Raw genomic sequence first — 22,048 nt, 5'->3', positions numbered from 1 at the left:
TTCCTCCAATTAACCCATTCCAATGGCTCAGTGAGCTGGGGGCCCAGGTTCCCTTCCAGCACTGACCCGGGCCCACATGTGACTTACCTTTCCAAATAACACCGTTAATTGATTCTTTAGTTGCTAGTTCTGCTCTTTGAATTCTATGCTACTGTCTGCACAGATGCTCCGTCCAGTGTGAAAGGCTGGAAGATCACCAGTCCTTCCTGAACTCCTATACTTTCTGCCCTTTGTATGAAATAAATCATGCCTGTATTCACCATAATGCACCTGCGTTCACCATAACCATCCACACTCCAGTCATTGAGTGCCTACCCACAGACTACACACAGACTACACACAGACTACACACAGGCCCCGCCAGCAAATCCACACACATACTTGTCCTGCTTTGCAGACCGGCGTGTCTCCATGTGTGCGTATGTGCACACCCCGGTGATTATCATGGTCCAATTGTAGGCCCTGCCCCCTCCCTGGGAGTTGGGACAAGCGGATCGCTCCGTCTGGCATGTGCCGGGCGGCCTGGCGTTCCAGAGCATCTGACCAAGCTAAGGCCTGACAGATAGGGGGAGGAGATTTATTTGATTTGATGCCTTTTCTGCCACAGCTGGAGTGGGAGAGCGCAGCCTGGGGAGCGCGGGGGGGGCAGGAGCTGTAGTCCCCTTGCAGTGTTCAGCCTGCCAGCACCCTGAAGGGTCATGTGATCAGACCTGCAGTCATCTGTCGATGAATACCCTTCTTGCCCATTTTCATTTGCGCAGATTCTCTCTTGTAGAGATCCCATCTGCCCTCCATATCTCTCTTCTCCCACACTGGTGGCAGAAACAACAGGAAAAATAAATGAGGAAACCTTTTCTTCTGTTCCTCATGTTTTTTCAACATGCTTTTTTTTAGTCTAATCTCTGGCAGCAATTTTGGAAATAGGTAAATAGGTTAGTGTGCCTGGAATGAGGTAAGAAGCCACAGAAGGTGCTCAGGAGAGGGGCAGGGTGTCCGGGTCGCATCGTCACATGGGAGGAGCGGAATCGGGTGCTGACATCATCCCCGAAAGGAGGACAGAAATCTGCTTTTCTGTTGCTTCGTGGTAGAGTCCAGAGAAATGGACACAAACCTACAGTCACACCGACTCTACTTCCCCCAGATATACTACAGTTTGGGGGCTCAGCTCAAGGACCACAAAGGCAGGTAGGTGCCTGGATCTCCAGAGATACCTCAGATAGGAAGAGTCAGGTCAGCGTCCTCAGCCGAATGCTGACTGTCTAACGTTCTGAATGCTGCCCATCGTCTGACCTCCCAGAATCACTGAGCGCGTGTGTTAGCAAGTTAATGCAGTAAATGAACTACAAGGATTAACAGGAAACAAACAGTATGTAGCCAGAAAGGGTCTGTGAATGTTTAGGTGGCGGATTGTGTCTGTTTGCAGGGAAATACTCTTGTACACAGAAGCGTCTTTGTGTCAGCTGAGCTTGATGGGATTCTGAGATGAGAGTTGCCTCCCGGCTTACTGACATCTCCTCAAGCCTCGCGTGTGACGATCCCTGATGGAGGTGCTGCAGTTGGAGCAGCTGTGATGTCGTGCTGTCGAAGGCATTTACATGCTTGACTTGCGCTGAGCCCAACCGTCTGAACCAATATTGTGATGCAAAATGTCAATTTAATTACTGACCCTAATTTTAAACATGATTTAAATTCTTGTTGTCTTTGATCAGAACTACATCAAATTCCACAAAGTCCAATTATTCACCAGACACAGGGTTATGCACTGCACTATTGGGTTATGGTTTAAATGAGATTTCAATTGGAAGCCTATTCAGTTTGTCTAGTAGTGATGCCAAAGGAAGCCAGTGGACACTGGAAACATTAAGCCTTCATTTGATCCACTGCCCGCTATGCCCGCAGATAATTCTATCGGCTCTACAGATTTCCTGATGCTTGTTGAGGTGGGGGGGGGGGGTCATTGCCCTGAGACAGGTTTGTCATATTCCGTTACTGTTCACAGTACAGATGTAGTAGGTGCTGGTAGGTCAGTGCTTAAGGGCCAAAATGTTTCTGGGTCAGGTTGTGTAAGAGGCATTGCTGTTATACCTTTGAGCGAGGTGCTTACACAGAATTTCCTCAGGAAAGATAAAAAACTGCATGAATGCATGACTAAGCAATTATGTGAAATGGATTTATTGATGGATGGATGGACCTTCAGAGCATAGCGCAGGAACAGTATGTTGACAATAGCTACAAGATGGATAAGCTCAATAGTTACTGTGACAAGCAGATTTATTCAAAGTGGTCTGGAAATCTCAGAAGGGGACGAGGTATATATTTTTCTTCTATTAGTTTATCGCATTTCTAATGCTGATTTAATTTCTGCATTGTGATGTATCTGCTTCCATTAGGTCTCAGGAAGGACTAGATTGACTCTGCCATAACAAAGAATGACTGTCATGAAATGGTGAAATTATTTTTTATATATTTTTATATATCTCTGTTATCATTTTTTTCATTCTTTTGGCAGATTGTTTTCGTCTTTGTAGTCACTTAACATCCTTCAGAGACCGAGTATATAATCTTTCAGAAAAATGTTCATTATTTCTCAGCTTCTATTGCTTGATTTTGAATTGCATTTCGCTTGCCTGTTTGCTTAGTATCTTTGTGCTTTTGTGATTAGTGGAGAAATGCCCAGAAGTTTGGGTTTCAGTCTGGAACATCGGCTGGATCTGTGCTGGAAGCAGGCTTGGAGTCAGACGGCACAGTTTTGGGAACGTTCCTGGTGCTCGGGGAACTCGGGAGGTGGAGTGAGGGAGACAGATTGCTGTCTGCAAGGCTTTGAGGGAGTTATAGGACGAGGGCAGTGGACAGGAAGGCAGGGCGAAACAATTCCATTAATATGGCTTTTGACTGCAGTTCCCCAGCAGCTCACTGTTGGTAATGAGCTCCCTCCTCCCTCTGGCAACCCTAGGGCTGTACTTATTAACACTGGGGGAAATGAGGCTTCAAAATCCACCATGTGTGGGATTGTCAGGCAGTCAGCAGCAGGTCGCATCCACTTCCCCCTTGAACACTTTATCGATTCCCATTAAGCTAAAGCAGGCAGTGACTGACTGTGCACAGTGATCTGACCCTGCCTTTGGCTTCACCCTAATGCCTGACAGCGGCATGTTCACTCTGACCTGCGAGGGCAAATGCATAATTTACAACTGAGCTAAAGATGGTGCCTCTTAGAACTGAAGGGTAGGCATACTCATTGAACATCCCAGAGGCTGCCTGTTTGCCTCTTCGCAGTTCTCAGATCATATTGTTCTTGTCCCTGGGGATTATTCTCTATACTCATATGTAGATGATCCCAGTAATAATGCACAAAAAATTTTGATAATAAGCCTTGATTGACAGAAGCCTTGTATGCTTAATTTTCTGATCCTAGCATATTATATAACCCAGTGTTTCCCAACCCGGTCCTCAGAGACCCCTAGACAGTGCATATTTTTGCTTCCTCCCAGCTCCCAGCACAGCTGAACCAAATAATCAAGAATGAACCAAGCCGTCAAGCACACCAAATACCTGGTGTAGCTATTTTGGGAGCTGGGAGGGAGCAAAAATGTGGACTGTACGGGGGTCTCCAAGGACTGGCTTAAGAATCATGGGTCTAACCTGTTCTTGCATTATGATAAGCTGTTTAAACAGGCCAAATGCATCAGAATATATTACAGTTAGCCATTTCCAAGCACTTGCATTCGGCCTCTAGACTGCTGTCATCCAGGAGAGACGACAGGGTTTCCTCTCACCGAGGGGAGAGGGCGGCAGAGCTGGTTCAGGGGCAGCCACCGGGACGCGACCCCCTCAGCACATGGCGCTGCTCAGCAATTGGGCACCGAGCGGCAGTATTCTGCCAGCTATTGAGGGGGCTGAATACCCCCCGTCGGTTAGTTATACGGCGCCCCCCTCACCACCGCCATGGGAAGGCCGGGCGAGCCGTATGCTTGGGCTAATTGGCCTGTTTATCCGTAAACATCGCCTTGGACGCACGGCGAGGGATCGATGTGTGGGCGAGGGATGCGGAGTAGGCAGCTTGGCTGAGTCATCAGCCCTGGAGCCTGTCTGCATTGGCTGGACTCTCTCCTACTTTACGTTACTAGGTCATTCAGCCGTTTATCAGATGCTGTTATCTAAAGCCGCCCCCCCCCCCCTCACAATGGCCCCGTATTGGATGCACGGTCATGGGTAATGGGCAGAGCAGATGAGGGGTGGATGCTGCCCTGTGCTGCTTGTGAAAGCGCAGTTCTACCCATTTATATGGTGGGATTTTGTGCAGATTACGTTTTTTGATCAGTGGTAGTGCTGCAGGCTGCACGACTGAACAAACGCAGTCCCTGAATAGCTGGGCAATCAGCTGCTTTTTTGGCTCCGGGAGAGGCAATGGGGAGACCTCCAGCATGAGGGTAATAGGCAAGCAGGCCTGATGTTATAGAGCTGTCAGACAGCTGGACAAAGCAGATGTTTTATCTGTGTTGGATCAGTGTTGGCTGGGGTGGGATCAGTGGTGCTGTTCCCCTGTGTGTGTGTGTCTGTATCTGTGTGTGTCTGTATCTGTGTGTGTCTGTGTGTGTGTCTGTGTCTGTATCTGTGTGTGTGTGTCTGTGTCTGTGTCTGTATCTGTGTGTGTGTGTCTGTGTGTGTCTGTATCTGTGTGTGTCTGTATCTGTGTGTGTGTCTGTATCTGTGTGTGTCTGTATCTGTGTGTGTGTGTCTGTGTGTGTGTCTGTATCTGTGTGTGTCTGTATCTGTGTGTGTGTCAGTGTCTGTGTCTGTGTCAGTGTCTGTGTGTGTCTGTGTGTGTGTGTGCCTGTGTGTGTGTGTGTGTGTGTGTGTGTGTGTGCCTGTATGTGTGTTTGTCTGTCTGTGTGTGTGTGTGTCTGTCTGTGTGTGTGTGGCCGAATTTAGAGGAGGAGTCATCTTTTGAAAGCAGAGTGAGAGGAAGCCTTTATGTTCAGAAAAGCCCCACTGTGGCCAAGGTTAAGAGGTGGGTGTTCATTCAGAGGGCAACTGGTGCACAGCAACAGGGACACAGTGGCAACAATGGTCCCCATCTCTGTAAAGCTTCACGGAGCCACTTCCCTCCCTGCTACGAACATAAGACCATTAATTCCTCAGCAAGAAGCACTAAGACCTCATGTTTAGCGGGTCTGCTTTCCCTTTGAGGCTAATCTACAGCTTATCCAATGTTCAAGGATGGACTTCTGATCATCAAAGTATAGGAGAGGGACATAGGGTCAATTAAATTAAGCACACAAACAAAGAGGTTGACAATGACCAGTCATATTATATGGAATATGCCCACAGTAGACTGGGAGGCTGCAGGTCCTCGGGCTGCGATCTGTCATAATGCCTCGGCGGACGTTTCCGGAAAACGTGCCTCTCGGTCGGGTGTGCCACAGCTTGGGAAGCCTAGGAATGCTGTTCATCTGCTTTCCTTTAGCTTCCTGAAGATATTTTATAATAATAAGAAATAATAGTGCTCTTCACAAAGAAGACTAAATATAGTGGGACTATTTTAAACCAAAATGATTACTGTTTGATCACATCAGAAGCTGTTCAGGCCTGAAATTACTTTTGTCAAGCCTGTATATTTAGATGTAAAATTAAATACAAGCTTTCACATCAGAATAGTTCCAAGTAAAAAAAATAGCACCTCTGTTATATCCTAGAAAAAGTTAATTCTGTAATTGTAGATGTTCATGAATAATAATTATGCAAGTATAGGCTAGAAAAAGTTCATTCCAGTTATTGCTGAAGCACCATGTTTTCCAGTATTAGTAAGTTAACAAGCATTAGTATGCAATATGATGTCTCTAGTTCTAGTTTGAGTGCTTCCTAAATTACAGAAATCTCACAGAGCTCTGTGGATTGGAGCTCCTGTATGCAGCAGTGATGTTTCAGAAGCAGGCTCCGTGATATTCAAGTCCCTCTTAAATGCCGTGGACTGTTCTCTCTGTTTCTACATTCCATGGCACAAACATGGTTTTGGCTGTTCTCACCCATCCTGCATGTCCGGGTGGGCCCCCGTGCGTTACTCTCTCTCTGCCCAGATGAGAGCTAAATCCCGGTTAATTTGGGCTTTATGGTGGAGCAGGTTAACAATCTTCCTGGAAGTCCGCTTTAATCCCGCTTCGGGGATCTCTTCCGCACGCCGGAACATCCCTCCCCCATGCCAAGAGCTTTCACTCCAAAATGATTACTGGTTTGTAACAAAAAAATAACAGCTTAAAATGTTATAATGCACTCTCGTTGTTCTGCGACCTCCCCATAATAACAGGTTCCTTAGCGTTCCTGGACTTTCCTCTTTAATGTAAATGAACAGAAATCTCTTTTTTGCTGGGCCGGCCAAAAACAGACTAAGTACTTATTATACCGTAAATGCAGTTGTTTTTGTTGTCCCATTTAGTACTTATCTACATGTTTTATATGTCTATGCTAGGCTCATTCCCTGATATGTCTTTTCATTGGGTTTGGCCTTTTGATATATCAGCATTAAACTTGCACTCATTCCATCCATTCAGGCACGCAGGGGGCAGCTTACCTGGAAAGATAAGATCATTTCACGAGAGCAGTCTCGTTTCCTGTGCCTTTAACGTTTGCAGTGTGCTGCAGTGTTTTTGAACCCGCTGTTCTGCAATGGGATTCCAGGAGACAATGAAGCTTTGGCATTTCTGCCCTGCACATTGACTAGTCACCTAAAACAGTATACGGAGAGACCAGGGGTCCCTGCTGGCGTACCACCTGAGTGTTTTGCACCAATCACATCACCAGACCTCTGGTTTTTAAGAGACAGTGTTCAGCCAATTAGGCTAGGATGCACCATGTAAAACATTAGTTAAGTTAACATAGGAATGTTTCTTAATAGGACAGGCAGTAAAGGTATGGATCATTCAGGCATAAGGTCCTCCTTACCAGTTTCATAAAATGATTTACAGGCTCTCAAGGGTACTGGGTTAGTTTTGAGGGCTTATGTATATGTTTGGGGTCTCACACCTTGGAGATATCATTATGACGAAAGCTACTTCTGCTGGGCATTAGCAGAGCCAGAGATCATAGCCTGGGTGGGCCAGTAGAAAATCAGGTGGGCCTGTCCCAAAACAATTCACTTGGTGACAAAATCACACTACAGACTCACCTATATATTTTTATCATTTTGGAAATTACCTGTGGCACTAAGACCAAATTAACAAAGAGAAATAAAAAGCTATTTGCCTCTCAGCAGCACATTTCCTGTGATTGGTCTAACCACACACACACACACACACACATACCTGTCAGGCACAATTGTTTTATCGTACTGTATCGCTCACTGTGAACGCTCAGTGGGTGGGGCTACATTTCATCAGCGTGGGCCCAGGAAGGCATCACCCTGTGACAGCAGGCTATAATGCATTGCCGTCTACAACAGATATCCTCCCTTAATATATCTTTGTTGTCAACAAACCTCCGATACTAACCAAATTTGACTGTACTCATGAATTGCTAATTCAGTACGAGGAGCCAGGATGATTGCTGGTTGACATTTCGCGAATACCAGCAGGACGTAAATAAGTGATGTGCATAGATTTTTTGTGGGAGGGGGGATTTGTATGGGGGATGTCCAGTATTAAAAAGGCCATGTGTGCATACCTCGTTGTCTCAGAGTCTGGGGTATGTCATAGCCTGAGTGTGTGGTGTTGGAATGATGGTTAGGGCAGAGGACGTAGCAGTGAGGGGTGTGAACCACAGCCAGTGCAGTGAGAGAGGGAGCAGAGGTCACCTTGGTGAAGCTTTGGGCGGAAGCAGGGAGGATGCACGCAGACCTGGCCTCCTTCTGCACCACGGTATCCCAAATACTCCTCTGGATGCCTGCTGAGGGACTCCACTTATCCGGGACATGGTGCAAAGTTTGTTTGGGCTGAGAATCCGGAATTCTGCATTCCTGGTAGACCGAAATGCCCCAGCGTAGTTCTGGACAGAGTCCTGAAGTGACATCACTCAGGAATCAGATATATAAGGCAATGGGGCATCAGAACGGACACTATATTCTGAAAGGTCCGATGACAAGGACATGTGATTTATAATGGTACTGCAAGTATAATGGTACTGGTACTTCATTGTGAATGGGCTTTGGCATTTAGTTACCATGTGTAATTTGCTTATTACTCCCAGCCTTGTTTGTTATCTGATGCATGGTGATAGATGATGGGGTTGACAGGAGAGAGAGTGTAGCAGGAGAAAATCTCAAGTGATTGCAATAAAGACAACATACACATGAAAAGAACATGTGTTTTCATTGTGATGTATTGGTAGCCTTAGATATAGCTTTTGGCTTATGTACCAATAAAGTAAATCTTCTGAGACTGAGGCCTTAGACTAGTCTAGGAAGTAATGTGCCCCCCCCCTCCCCCTTCATACCAAAACAATCAGTCTCTTGCGCTTTTGTATAATACAGTCGTATATTTCTGATGGTAAATGGCAACAATATATTCTCTGCAAGTTAAACCTCTGTGCCTATAATCAGAAGGTTGCTGGTTCAAGCCCCTCCTTGCAGTATAGTAACATGTCTGTGGGCCCTTAAGAAATGCCCTTAACCCCCAGCTGCTGGTGGCTGACCTTTTGCTGTCACCCCCAACCTTACTCTCACCTGGATGTGTGTCTCATGGAAAGCACAATGAGGTAAAGAGAAGAAAAAAATCTCAGTGGGTATCAGTGAAATATCAATATACATAAAAGGACTCTAATACTGAATATATGACATGCAAGGCGTCTGTTTAGACCATCAGATTACTGTGTAATCAGATCGTAGGCTAGTGCTTTATTCAGCACTTTTCATAATTTACCTCTTCCTGTTTTAAATATGCCTTCATTGGAAATGTAGCCTGAAAGCTCAGAACTCATAGAGGTTCAGTGTTTATTACAGCGCAAAGCTCACACTACCATCTCTGGTGACTTCATTTTCCAGGCCGCTTGGAGACCCCACTCTGTTGTCACGGCGATAGATTAACATGGTCCTGCAGGGCTGACCCAGTGAAGTGGGAAGTGCAATAAAGGCAAATCTTTCTGTTCTTCAGGCCCAAAAACACTCAGGCAGAACTGAGAATACGGCCGTCATAATGGCCATTTGCCACTTCATAGAACACCTCACATAAAGTACGTTTCCAGCCAATTTCCTAAGATTTCCTCATTTAATGCCCACCCCTGTGCTCATCCACTTGAGCCCCAGACAAAGGTATACAGACTTAATTTGCTAGCAGAAAAACTAAGGCAGTCACCAGAGGAGGCCAGTGGCCAGGGTTAGGCTAACGAGGCCAAAGCCTGGAATATTTTAGCAAAGCTTTCTTAGTCATGTCTTGTTTATTATATGCATGATGTATAATGTGGTTTTTCAGAGCGGCCATGGACGCAGAGCTAATATATTTTTAATAGAATAGACTAATAGAATTTTACTCTTTTAAATATTTAACTTCAACTCATCGACAGGACTCTAGGCTAAGCCCCGGATGTCCTGTTACCTTAGAACTGCCCATAATAGTTACTAAAAAGTCACAAAAAAATTGTTTCTACAGCAATCAGGATCAAGGGAGGGGATGATTACTTTCCATTAGCATTAACAGCTGGAAAAGTACATCGAAATATGGGTTGAAATACACTCAATTACTCTTCAGATTTCCTATGTTAAATTAACTTTTATTCAGCAAAATGTACTCAAGGAAGTAGTTTATGATACAGATTTAACAAATATTTCAAAATTTCTAACAGATAATTAACATATATTAGCATATTTCATTGGAATCAGTGCTGGCACTGACAGTTAGCTTTTAGCCTTATTGGAAATTATGGGATGAGTTTATGGTTACTTCCAAGCAAACAAGGGAATGTTAAAGTGGTTGTGTTGGACAGTCAGATAAACATAGATTTTCTTGATCTGTGGCTGTAGCTGGAAACACTGGAAAACTTTCAAACGCCATCCCCCCCCCCCCCCCCTAAAAAAACATCACTTGTTCCTGTACGCCTTGTGATTCAATTTTACTGTATTTTTCAAGCATGTACAATCAGTTTCTCCATATAACACCTCCTTTTCAAACTTCCTTTTGAAGCACTCCTCCAAAGTTTATTTATCTCATATATATTTTAAACATATTTTCTTAATGATGCCTTCTTTGCCCACCAGGACATTTTCCCATGGTACCCGACCCACAGAAATGCAGGCGAGCATGCCCTTTATATAACAATCTTAAACAGCAGCTGACTCAGATGTCTTTCTGGAGCGGGCCCCCGTTTTGTGAGGCTCTTTCCTATTTACCTTGGCACGTGCTGCGCTGCTCGGCTGCCCGCAATGAGCGGGGATGATGCCGGAGGCGGGCGTGGATGGTGGATTCGAAGGCTGCGGCTCGTGAGGAGAAATCGTTTGCTCGAGGGTCATGCGGCTTTTATATATACAACATAATAAATCAGGTCATGTGACAGATCCAGAAATGATGCACATTTGCTTGATGTAGCACCTCAGAGTGTCAGAGGTTCCATTAGCCCAGCATCTTCACATCCTGTCGTTTTCTCTGTCCGCATTGTACTCTTATTTGGATGATTCAGTAATGGGACAAACTCGCCTGGAAATCATGATCAGTTCAGGGAATTTTTGTGTGGGGTAAATCTGGAAACACAAGCGATACCTCAGACTATCAGTTTACACCAGCAGTGTCATTTTCGAAGAGGAACAACAGTTGTACAATTGTTGCAGTTAGTAGTGTGGCATATTTAACTATTCTTAGTGTTTCATAACATGGTAAATGAATAATTAACCCATGTTACTCATACCCTGTTAAGTTTTAGGTGGATAAGCTACCTGTTTCATTTCCCAGCAGAACCACAGGCCCAGTCACTGATTTGCTTTTGCCCATTGTTTATTTAGCCTGTGAGATTTCATTGTCTTGGATGGGATCTGCTAGCTATTGTTGAGGACCAGCCTGCTTTGCCATTGAGCTTCAGAAAGCAATTACGGCAAGGTTATGTCACAAGCCTGAAACTACGGAAGGGAAGGAAATTAAATTCCTCAGGCTCGATATGATTGTATCATGCCGTTATTTCAACACTTGACTGTTTAATTTGGCTGGCATCTGCTTCATTCATTCTGGAATGAAATAATAAACATCGCACCAGTAATCGGTAAGTCAGGATCTTCTTGTTTAGTGTCAAAATGGACTGTTTTGCTTAGGTCTGTTATACTATATATTTTTTTCATGCCATGCTGTGATTGGGTAAGTTAAGGCACCAATCTTTTTTTTGGTGCCTGGCAGGGCCACAAACCCACTGTAGGCTAATTAGATGGCTCCCAGGCGGCTGCTTTTGATGGGAAAGGGAGGGCTGCGCATTAGGGTGGGCCTTCTCTGCTTTCACCATCAGGCAGTCACTCGACGTCATGGTGCCACATGGAGACGCTGAGCGGTATTGCCTTCTGCAGTAGCAAAGAAAGAAGCAGTTCATTGAAAAAGCCAGCTGTCTAAAAACAGACACTTCAACTGACTCTGGAAAGATCAACACTGGCTGTTTCGGAACTGGGACGCTTTCGTAAACCATGGAAATATTCCCTTGCATTTTTTAATGCACATCTGAAGGAGTATGTTTGACAAGTTTAACAAGGATCTTTTCTTGTTCTTTAAAAGCACAAATAGAAATGTGACTGTGCTATCCTGTTCTATCTATCTATCAATCTATCAACACAACTTTGTGACTTTTAGGTACATCCTGGAATTAAGAATGATGGACAAATGTCCAATCATCTCATGATGCTGACCCAGCTCTTCTATGAACCTACAGAAAGAATTTTATCAGTTTGAGAAGTATGTGTATGAAATATAAAATTACCTTCCTAGCTCTCATTAACTTTAATATTTTATAAGCATGCCGAATTTAGCCTCCTCTAAGAAGCCATTAACTCCGGTGCATACTTATTAAGTCAAAGTATATTCTAGATGAAGAATTCTCCTGGTCTCTCTCACCATTCTTGGTGGCCAATGCCATGATATCTTGATGATATGAGAAGTAACCCCTTGGGAAGGAGAGGTAGTTGACAAAATGGGACTGTGGAATTCGAAGGATATCGAAGAAAGCAGGGATGTTTTACAGCTAGCCAAAACATTCCTGTATGCAAGGTAACGGACTGCAATAGCATCTGGAATTCATTCTCCTCCTGGAGTCTGTTCAGGCATGTGCTGGATCACTGCTCTTCTCAATCCCATGCATCCGCCCCCATCACCAAAAAATGTTCGAAAGAGCACAAATACTTGTGTAGTTAAGTAGGGTATCCAAGGAACATTTGTCACATATTGCTTTATAGCAAGGCTGCTACTGGAAGCCATGAACAGGCCAAAGATGCAGCTGGGGTGACGTACGGCAAGGATGATTCTGGAGGACGGGAAGCGGCAGGGCCTGTGCCGTTTGTGCCAGAATGGGCCCTCTGCAGTGTCAGGCCTTCTGCCCGAGTCAATCCAGCATATTTGCAGCATAGACGATCGAAAGGGCGCCGGACGCGTTTCATCGATTCATCAAGAGCATGATTTGTCTTATCATTCATGACTGGCTGGGGACCTGTGTTCTCCGCAGCTGACATAGCATGGGAATCTGCTGAAGTCAGTCTCACAGACGTCGTACGAGAACATGGTTACTAGAGAGTGAAATGCTCAGGGATTCTTCAGTTTATGAGCCAGGAACAGGCTCAAGCTCATGGAAGTTTTAAACGATCACCACATGTGGTACAAATCCGAATCTTTTTCTTTTTATGGCTTTATCATATTCCTATAAAGGAGCGTCATATTTCTCAGTGGTTCGCACTTCTGCCTCACACCTCTGGGACCAGGGTTTCAGTCTCTGCCAGGGCCCCAGGCGTGTGGAGTTCGCATGATCTCCCCGTCTTGTTGTGGGGTTTCCTCCAGGTAATCCTGGTGAATTATTGCTATCAAATTGCCTGTAGGTGTGCATGTGGGAGTGAATGGTGTGTGTGTGTGCCCTGCAATGGGTTGGCATCCCATCCTGGGTTGCTCCCCGTCTTGCACCTGTAGGCTCTAGGATAGGCTCTGGACCCCCCACAACCCTGAATAGGACAAGTGGTTTCAGAAAATGGATGGATGAATGTTTCTCATTTTCCCTGTAGGCTCCTGCCTACAGTTTGCTTTAGTACCTGGAGAGGGTTATATAAAGATGTATATTACTGCCCATAGCAGCAGATTTCAGCCCTTCTTAAATCAATAATTTAATAAAATCAATAATAAAAAATAAAATCAGGCCAGAGCTAGGGACCCCCTAACATTATTGTTTTATTACAAAAGTAACTAAGAACTTTGGGAGCTAATATTTTTCACTTTGGGGAGGTCCATCTTGAATATTTTTTCCATTGTGTGAACTGGATAATTAATGTGTGTTTTTGGGGCACGGATGCCTGAGCGGACAGAATGGAAACGGGCAAGGCGGCTCCAGCTGACCTGCCGGAGCTGGGGTGGGTCCTTCACAGCGTGATAGACAGGACAATTACCTGTCACATGTATCAATGATCACAATCTTACAAATGTGATATGTTAATTTGTCGACACATTGAGTTACCACTTTAAACCAAAACAAAATAAGTTGAAAAATATGTGAATAAAAAGTTATTTGTATTTGATAGGATTATTTCAGGGACGTCATGGTGGTGCAGTGTTTAGCACTCTGCCTTGCACCTCTGGGGCTGAAGTTTGAGCGTCTGCCATGGCTCCATGTGTGTGGAGTTTGCATGTTCTCTGCATGTCATGTGGGGTTTCCTCTGGGTACTCCGGTTTCCCCCTTGCAGTTGAAAAAGATGCTGAGGTTAATTGTAATTACGAAATTGGCTGTAGGTGTGTGTGTGTGTGTGTGTGAGAGAGTGCATGGTGTGTGAGAGTGCATGTCATGAGAGTGCATGGTGTGTGAGAGTGCATGGCATGAGAGTGCATGGTGTGTGAGAGTGCATGACATGTGAGAGTGCATGGCGCGTGAGAGTGCGTGGCGCGTGAGAGTGCGTGGTGCGTGAGAGTGCATGGCGTGTGAGAGTGCCATGGCCTTCTAGAAACATTTCACAGGGTTCATGTGTGGGCATGCTGATTTACATTTTTCTTCAATGGATTTTGGCCAGATTTTATATTTAATTTAATATTCATACGAATTTCAAACCAAGCATGAATTAAAAGCTCAAAACCAAACCTATCATCTATCAGCAGGAAAGGAGAGAGTAGAGCACTTTGGGTAAAAGACTGATTTCCTTTCAGCAGAGATTCTGTCTCTTGAGGTGAAGCGAGTTCTGATCCAGTCACTGCATCACTCTTTTCAGTGCTGTCTGCTGAAATAACGTAGGGTATCAGAATCCAGAGGAGCTTGGGATAAGGGTGGGGGGTGATGAACAAGAGTGAAATGACACGGAGGTTAAATTAAGCCTTCTGGTCTGCTTGGGTGTCTGTACTGTTGCTTGACTGGGAAAGAGTGTTTATTTCTTCACAGTAATGTTCTATTCCCTGCACAGAGGCCTGTGTTTAACAGTGCAGAGGAGAAGCTCCAAACCAATCCCTCTATGTCATTCCTTCCCAAATAGAAACCAAACTGCTAATTTATCCATAATTTACCCTCAGTACTAATTCTACACCGCCAGCAGGTATTTACCAGGAGGCTTCGAAGCACCCAGTTTCGGTCGGAGACGGTAATTGATATTGGACTCTCACGGCACTAAGCAGTGTTGTACTTTATGCATTTCTCTTCATCTAATCTGTGTTGTTACCCTAGGATTTTATTACAATATCGTTCTCTGAGTCATTAACCTTATTGTGCAAAGGAGGGCTGGTTTTATGTGACAACATAATTGATATTCTGAAGGGCAGGAACCATTCAATGCCTTTACAATTGTTTAGGTGACACTGACCGCTGCCATGCTATGGATCTGTAGCGCTTGAAGAGGTTATAACTTCAGTATTACCGCTAAAACAACATTGTACACAGGCAGTCCTCTGGTAACGAATCACATTCGTTCCCTAAGTCTGTCGAATTTGTAAGTCAGAAGAGTAATAATAATGCGGTAATAATAAAAGTAACTACATATGGTACTGTACTGTAGCTTGAGCCATTTTTAGGAGAGTGTAAAAGTAGTGTGTGCGTTTGTTATTATGAATCACTGCAATTAACCCGAATTTTTTATATTGTAGGCTTTATGGCAATCTGTTGGTAAGTACGAGTTGCCTGTAAGCTGGACAGTCTTTACTTGGGGGCTGCCTGTAGTTTAATTTTTACCTCCACTCTAGCTGGATGCTCTGGATTACTAGTAATGTATTACTGGCAACTCTTTTTTTATTTTGACTTGTTGTTGACCAGTTTCCCAGAGTTTTTAGCATAGCTATGCTAAGCCAAGAGGGGCAGGTCACAGGGTTTTTTGTTGATTATTAATCAGCGCGTTATGTTTTGTGCCTGGGGGTAGCACTCAAATGCAGGTTAGACACTTATACCTTAAATACCTGCCTGAGTTTATGATTTTGGTTATTTTCCTGTCCACCAAAATGGCTTCTTTGTTTTTTGCATTCATGTTTGTTACACCCCCTTCCTGTCCCACCTCATAACAACCAGTGCTGTCTAATCTCCAGAATCATGTGACTCCACAGTTCCAGCCTGCTTTCTGGAATAATTATCATAGCAACAAAAACGGCTGCCACCTCTGTGATCCTGAGCCCCCCACCCTTCACTCCCCGCCCCATGGTGCCTGTCCATGGGTCCCCAATGCAACGTACAAAGAAATACACAACAGCATCTCAGACCTGCTTCAATACCCCCATGTGTGCAAGGCTTACTTAAAATTCACATGCCATAGGCTTGATGTATGAGTACTCTAGGGCAACTGGCATACTCGGCTTGTATACTCAAGCTGATTAAGCAGTGATACTTATGATACTTCACCCTGAATATGCCTAACCTTGGCTGCTAAGCAGGGTTGGGGTCAGACAGAACTTGAATGGGAGACTTCTTGGGAATGCTAAGTGATGTTAGCTTGGGTTAGGCCACAGTGCCTGTAATTTGAGGGTCACCAGTTTGAATCCTGTGCTTGGCAGAGTAGCTGCATCTCCCTGAAAAAAAAGACCCAGGGGTGCTGGATTTATAGCTTACCAGCAGCCATACCAGCTGCAGTTCAGACCAGGTAAGCTAAGCAGGTGTGGATCTGACCAGTACTTAGGTGGGAGACCAACTAGGAAAGCTGGGTTGCTGCTGGAAGAGGTGTTGGTGCGCCCAACAGGTTTGCCCATTCTGAACTCTGTGTGGATGCCAATGCCCCAGTGCAGTGACATTGTGCCTTAAAAATGGTGCTATCCTTTGGATGAGATGTAAAATCAAGGTCCTGACTCTGTGAGATCAGCAAAGATCTCTGCGAGTCTTTCGAATGAGTAGGGGTGGTACCCTGATGTCCTGGCTAAAACTTCCCTCTGTGGCCCTTTCAGATCTGGCCTCTGAATCATCCCCTATATCTGGTGAATTCTCTCCTGCCCCTTCACCACTTTTAGCTACTGTGTAGTGGTGCAGAATGGCTGCCATCGTGTCATCCAGGAGGGTGCTACATAGTGGTGGTGGTTGAAGTGGTTCCCCATTGGTTCTGTAAAGCACTTTGGGAGTCTTAAAAAGTGCTATATAAATGTAGCACTCATTCATTTATTGGGGTCCCAGTGTTCAGATCCCAAGGTTCACTCTCAGCTGTTATGTGTGTGTATGTCTTAAGAAAAGAACAGAAATATGGGATATATGAAAAAAATAGCTCCACTGTTCCTCTACAAATGGCTCCCAAAGCCTTTACTTGAAGCACTTATGGCGTTTTTCCACTGCCAACAAGAACCAAGCTGTACCCGAGCCGTATCGCAAACCGATGGTTTACCAATATAAATGATGCAAGCAGTACCCAAGCCGTACCCAAGCCGTACCCAAGCCATACCGCAAACTGATGCTTTACCATTTAAATGATGGAACTTGTACCCAAGCCGTACCTGAGCCTTACCGCAAACTGATGCTTTACCATTTAAATGATGGAAGTTGTACCCAAGCCGTACCTGAGCCTTACCCATGCTGACAAGGCCCTACGTACTAGCAGGACCAAAGCGTCACTAAACTGAGCTGGTTTCACCACCATCTGATTAGTCAAAAGGCATGGAGATACCGGTGTTCTGCACATGGATTATCTGAAGGAAAAATCCATATTCTCTATATTATACATTATTAGTAGTGTTGCACTTTGCAAAGTATTTATGTTTTCCTGGTACCTCGGAACTTGAAAGTTTTGAACCTGCTAATTAAAAAAATACTATAGAACAACTGAACAGAATGGATTCAGAATGTTAATTTATGCAAACAAATGCTAATTCAACTATTAACACATAGTTAAAAAAATAATAATAATTGCACATAGAATATTAGGATGAATACCGTTTGGACAGTAAATAAGCATCTTTTTGGTTTTACGTCACTGTTGCTCTCCAAACCCAGCAACGCCTTTACTAAGCCGACCCTTCTGTAGTGGAAAACCGAAATGAGTTGGAACTGCACTGTAACTAGTCTGTTTTTACGGAATGGCTCAGGTTAGGCTCAGTTCCTGTATGCCAGTGGCAAACCGCCATTAGGTAATTGGGACCCAGGCAGAATAGGAGATAGAAAGCAGGGGTGTGTGCTTACAGCAGCAAAACTCCCCTCTTCAGTCATGGATGCTTTTCAGTTCCTTTCCTCTGTGCAAGATCCCACCCAGGCTATCACACAAGACTACACTTAACTCTGTTGGAAACCACAAAAACTCTCTTACAGGAAGCAATTATTCTTTGCAGGAGGTTTCCCCTCCTAGTCCCTAATGGATCTCTGCCTACCATTCCCTGAAGGATATTTGCATTATTTCCATGAAAAGCGTCATGTTGCCCGCAGATGTTAGTCCCAAGGAAACAAACACTGGTTGACACTCCAGTAGTGAAAGTAAAATGTAAAAACGGAGACGACTTCTAGAGAAGGTTTGCAGAAGGTCTGCCGTCTTGTAGCTCAAAATATATATGTTTAGACATACATTTATTAGGCATCTATATACAGTATATAGTGATATATGTAAGAGACTAGTAAGCTAAGTGGTTTGGTTACTTTTATACTTTGAATTGTTGACGACAGATGGCTCTTAAATAAATTAAATCCTGCTGCATTTACTCAATCCTCATGTCCAAATCAGATAGCTGGAGCAGTGTGAATTCTTTTTAAACAGGGCCAAGACTGTGGCATTGCGGGGAGCGAGTGAGTGTAAACGGTTTGTACATTTCTGATGGGACACTGTAGTGCTGTTTATGAAGAAGGCATCATACTGGGATTAAACTGGCACCCATTTCCAAAGGAATTTGTACTTTGTACAGACTCTACAATAAATAACAAATCTGATTATGATGCTGTAAGTGCTTTGAACGCTATGATTCACTGTAAACGCAGTCATACGGAAAAAAGGTGTCATCCTACACGCAGATGGGCATTGGTGGTTGATATTCAGACTGCACGTTATCTGGTAGCACTTAATGTTTCCAACTTAAACATGGTGAAATTCAATGGCATATGAGAAAGTTTGATATTGTGGTGGGACACAACAATTTAAATACAAAGGTCTATTTATTGGCCGGGGTGGGGGTGGGGGTGGGGGTGGGTGTGGGGGTGGGGTGGGGGTGGGGGGGCAGCAGGAGGGGGTGAACAAATCCAAATTAGATATTGGGGGTATCCATCCTCCCAGTTCCTACGCCCTGGTTTAAATTCAATTTTAAGTTATATCACATATAATTATCTGTGGGGGAAGAATACATGAATATTACTAAAGTGTCTCTCTCTTCCTCGCACCTGTCCTTTCACCCAGTCAGTCTCTGTGTTGCCCAAAGAGGAAGTGTGACATGGGTGGCAGGAAGTAAAGTCAGCATGATACTGGGCTACTTTTCTACCCAGGGGTCTGTTATTGAGAAGATTGCTACAATTATGGTGTACACATTCCAGACAGGCTAATCCTGAATGTTAGCTTAGTGCCTTGTTAAAATGCTTTTGGTAATGGGATATAGTTTTAAGTAAATATGCTAAATTAGGACATGAATTCCATTTCCTAAGCACTCACAATGTTTATTCATGTTTCTACTGCAGTCTCCTTGACTCATTTTAGAGTTTACGGCACAGGGTGAATCTAAATTAATATAAGATAAACTTTATTGATGCCAGGGGGAAATTCTTCTGCATACAGCAGTAAGGCCTGTAGAACACAGATGAACATCCACATAATGCAAAAGAGACCAAGTGTAAAGGTAGTACAAAGAGTGCATACAAGTAAACATAGTCCAAGCAAATTAAAAAGTACACAGTTCACAGTTAGAATATCCAGAATAGAGCTGAGCTGTGACACATTGGTTGACAATGAGCAGAAATCGTATTTTGTAGTGCATGATAACTGTCTACTGAGGTCCCTTTTATTTAAAGAAATGGTTCCCGGATTTTTTTGATTTTTATTTTTTAATGTTACCACAGCCATACAAAAATGTAGCCACTAAACCCCACTTGAATGTGTTTAGAAGAAAATATATTTATGCCTTTCACACTGAAAATGCTGCTTCATTTTTAAACAGATTCAGCGAGGTGTGTAAGAATGGGCTGCAGGCATCCAACACAATGTGCACTGGGGTGGAGTTCTCACTGCGCGTGTGGCAGATTAGCACCCACCAAGTTTCTCCATTCGCAGGGGCTCTTTTGATAGATGAGAGTTTTCCTCATAGTTACATTCCTTTGTTTTTCTAAATGGATTTTTTGAACTCATTTTGAGAGTTGAAACTATATCCTTCTGCGGATTTAAGGTTAAATTTCTGAAAACAAACATGACACTGGCAGTGAGATTAGAAGGAGAACTAACTGCTCGTCGAATTCCCTTTTGCTCACATTGCTTGAAACCTAATTAAAATTCTGCTGATGTTGAGGAAAATCACAACAATAAAAAGTTTCTTAGTATCTGATGTGCCTAAAATGAGCATATCCCCTTTTTCGTTCTAGATCACTTTAATGTACCATTGTTATCTGTCATAGATCTTCATGGTGGCCACACATTACACATTTGACCTTTGTTACATGGTTTTTATGTTTAGATTTGAGTTTGTCTTGCTGACTGTTTGTCAGAGGGGGATGACTGTGTTCTCTCCGCTGATTTGAAATTTGACCTTCAGGAAAGCTTCAGCTGGAATTTATAGACACATAACAGCACCCAACGTCCTTTTTAGCTAATTGCTTGACACTACATTTATGGCTAATAAATGTGTATGCATGTCCATGTTTGTAAGTGCCTTGGGGTGGCCATTTTAATTGAACTTGCTTATGATTATAACATGCTGCAGTGTTATGTAGTGGATGGGTGCGTTTTCCGTCTCAGAGGTCAGTGTCCGGAGTGTAACTTATTGAAGCTGCACCTCCCGGGGTACAATTCAGGTCACCTTGACTCCAAGTGCATAAGCAGTTATTGAAATGGATTGGCAGCTGCAAAATGACTAAGTACTTTGTGACTTTTCTATGTGAACTCTGGCTCCAGTTGCTGTTGCTAATGGGTTTTCTTAATGCAATTATTTCTGAAACGGCATTGGGCAGTTTAGCCTGAACAGGGCAGTAGGGGCTAACAAAACAGAATGTGCAAGGTTCTGGCTTTTCGCAGTACCACTGTCCCCCTGCCTCTTGTAGGCCATCTGCTTCAGTCACCCAATTAATTACTCAACCTCAGCTGCTGAAATCATTTGGTTTATGGACCTGGACTGTGTACCATTTAATACATGCTGCATGATTTGTGGTCAAGACCATGAACTGAACAATGAGGCGTCGCTGTTCATTTACTAATGAGCAGCTGCCCGCTAAGGGTTTCATTCAGGCTTTGGATGGCTTGCTCTTACAAACCCCAGCACAAACAGAATTAATAACAACAACAACGACAACAACAAATTTATTTTTGTATAGCGCATTATCACAACATTACATCGTCTCAAAGCGCTTTACAGCATCCCCACCCAAAGCCCCCAGTGAGTAAGCCATAGGCGACAGTGGCAAGGAAAAACTCCCCAGAAGGAAGAAACCTTGGGAGGGACCAGACTCAAAGGGGGAGCCCATCCTCCAGGGGCTGGCAGGGAGAGTCAAATACAGTAAAATTTTAGACACAAACAGGGAGCAGGGGAGATGACAAGCCGGTGCCAACGCTCCCTCCAATCGCCAGGCAACCAGAAGGCAGGGAGCGGGTCATACAAGGAAGATGACGCAGGCAGAACGGCAAGCTGGATGCACGGACGTCATTGGTAGAGGCGACGTCACATGTTGCAGGATGTGCTGGACATCTTGATAGATTGAGGGCTCCAGGCAGCACCCCCCAGGAGAAGTAGGGGAAATAAAATATGCAATTAGTCAAAGTAGGGGAGACTGTAGGCAGTGCTAAAAGTTAGATGAGTGCAATATGAAGTGCAATGTGCAAGCCCCGGCAGATATGGCTATGGCAGCATAAGTATGAGGGAGAGGCAGGTGGGAATGCAGGCATGGGGAGTCCCTGAAATGTCAGCACTCCAATCCCACAAGCGATTGTGAAGCTAGAGTGACAGCACTGTCAATTCAGATTATCCAAAGCCAATGGCACCGATCCCCACCCAGCTCTACACCTCACACTATAGGTCTAACTGGGAGTGAGGAGTTAGCTAGAGCTAGAACTAGTGTCCCTATAAGCTAAACTAAACAGGTGTGTTTTTAGTCTAGACTTGAATATTGAGAGTGAGCCTAAAACCCGCACATCCGGTGGAAGACCGTTCCACAGCTGAGGAGCTCTGTAGGAGAAAGCTCTGCAGCCTGCCGTAGCTCTTTCTACCTTGGGTACTAACAGATATCCCGCACCTTGAGAACGAAGCAAGCGCGGGGGGTTGTATGAGGTCAGCAGATCACTTAGGTATTCTGGTGCAAGGCCATTCAGTGTTTTATAGGTTAATAGCAGTATTTTATAGTCAATCCGAGACTT

At 44.3% G+C, this 22,048-nt stretch overlaps 1 protein-coding gene across 5 annotated transcripts in view; it reads left to right on the top strand.

Annotated features, from left to right (window-relative positions):
- evla (Enah/Vasp-like a) overlaps positions 1–22,048 on the top strand; it is a 67,289-nt gene that overhangs the window by 11,953 nt on the left and 33,288 nt on the right. Inside the window, exon 1 of one of the 5 annotated variants that reach the window (XM_023828317.2) lies at positions 956–1,185. The exons of 2 other annotated variants lie outside the window; for them this stretch is intronic. In XM_023828317.2, coding sequence (XP_023684085.1) covers positions 1,100–1,185 — 86 coding nt within the window. In that variant the 5' untranslated portion in view covers positions 956–1,099. Of the gene's footprint in view, positions 1–955; positions 1,186–22,048 lie in introns of those variants that run through there. 2 more of the 5 variants (XM_023828320.2, XM_023828324.2) reach the window with 2 other exon arrangements.

The sequence above is a fragment of the Paramormyrops kingsleyae genome, chromosome 14 (genome assembly GCF_048594095.1).
Source record: "Paramormyrops kingsleyae isolate MSU_618 chromosome 14, PKINGS_0.4, whole genome shotgun sequence".
Lineage (NCBI taxonomy): Eukaryota > Metazoa > Chordata > Actinopteri > Osteoglossiformes > Mormyridae > Paramormyrops > Paramormyrops kingsleyae.
Note: the sequence above shows the minus strand (reverse complement) of the source record. Positions and strands in the feature narration are given on the sequence as shown.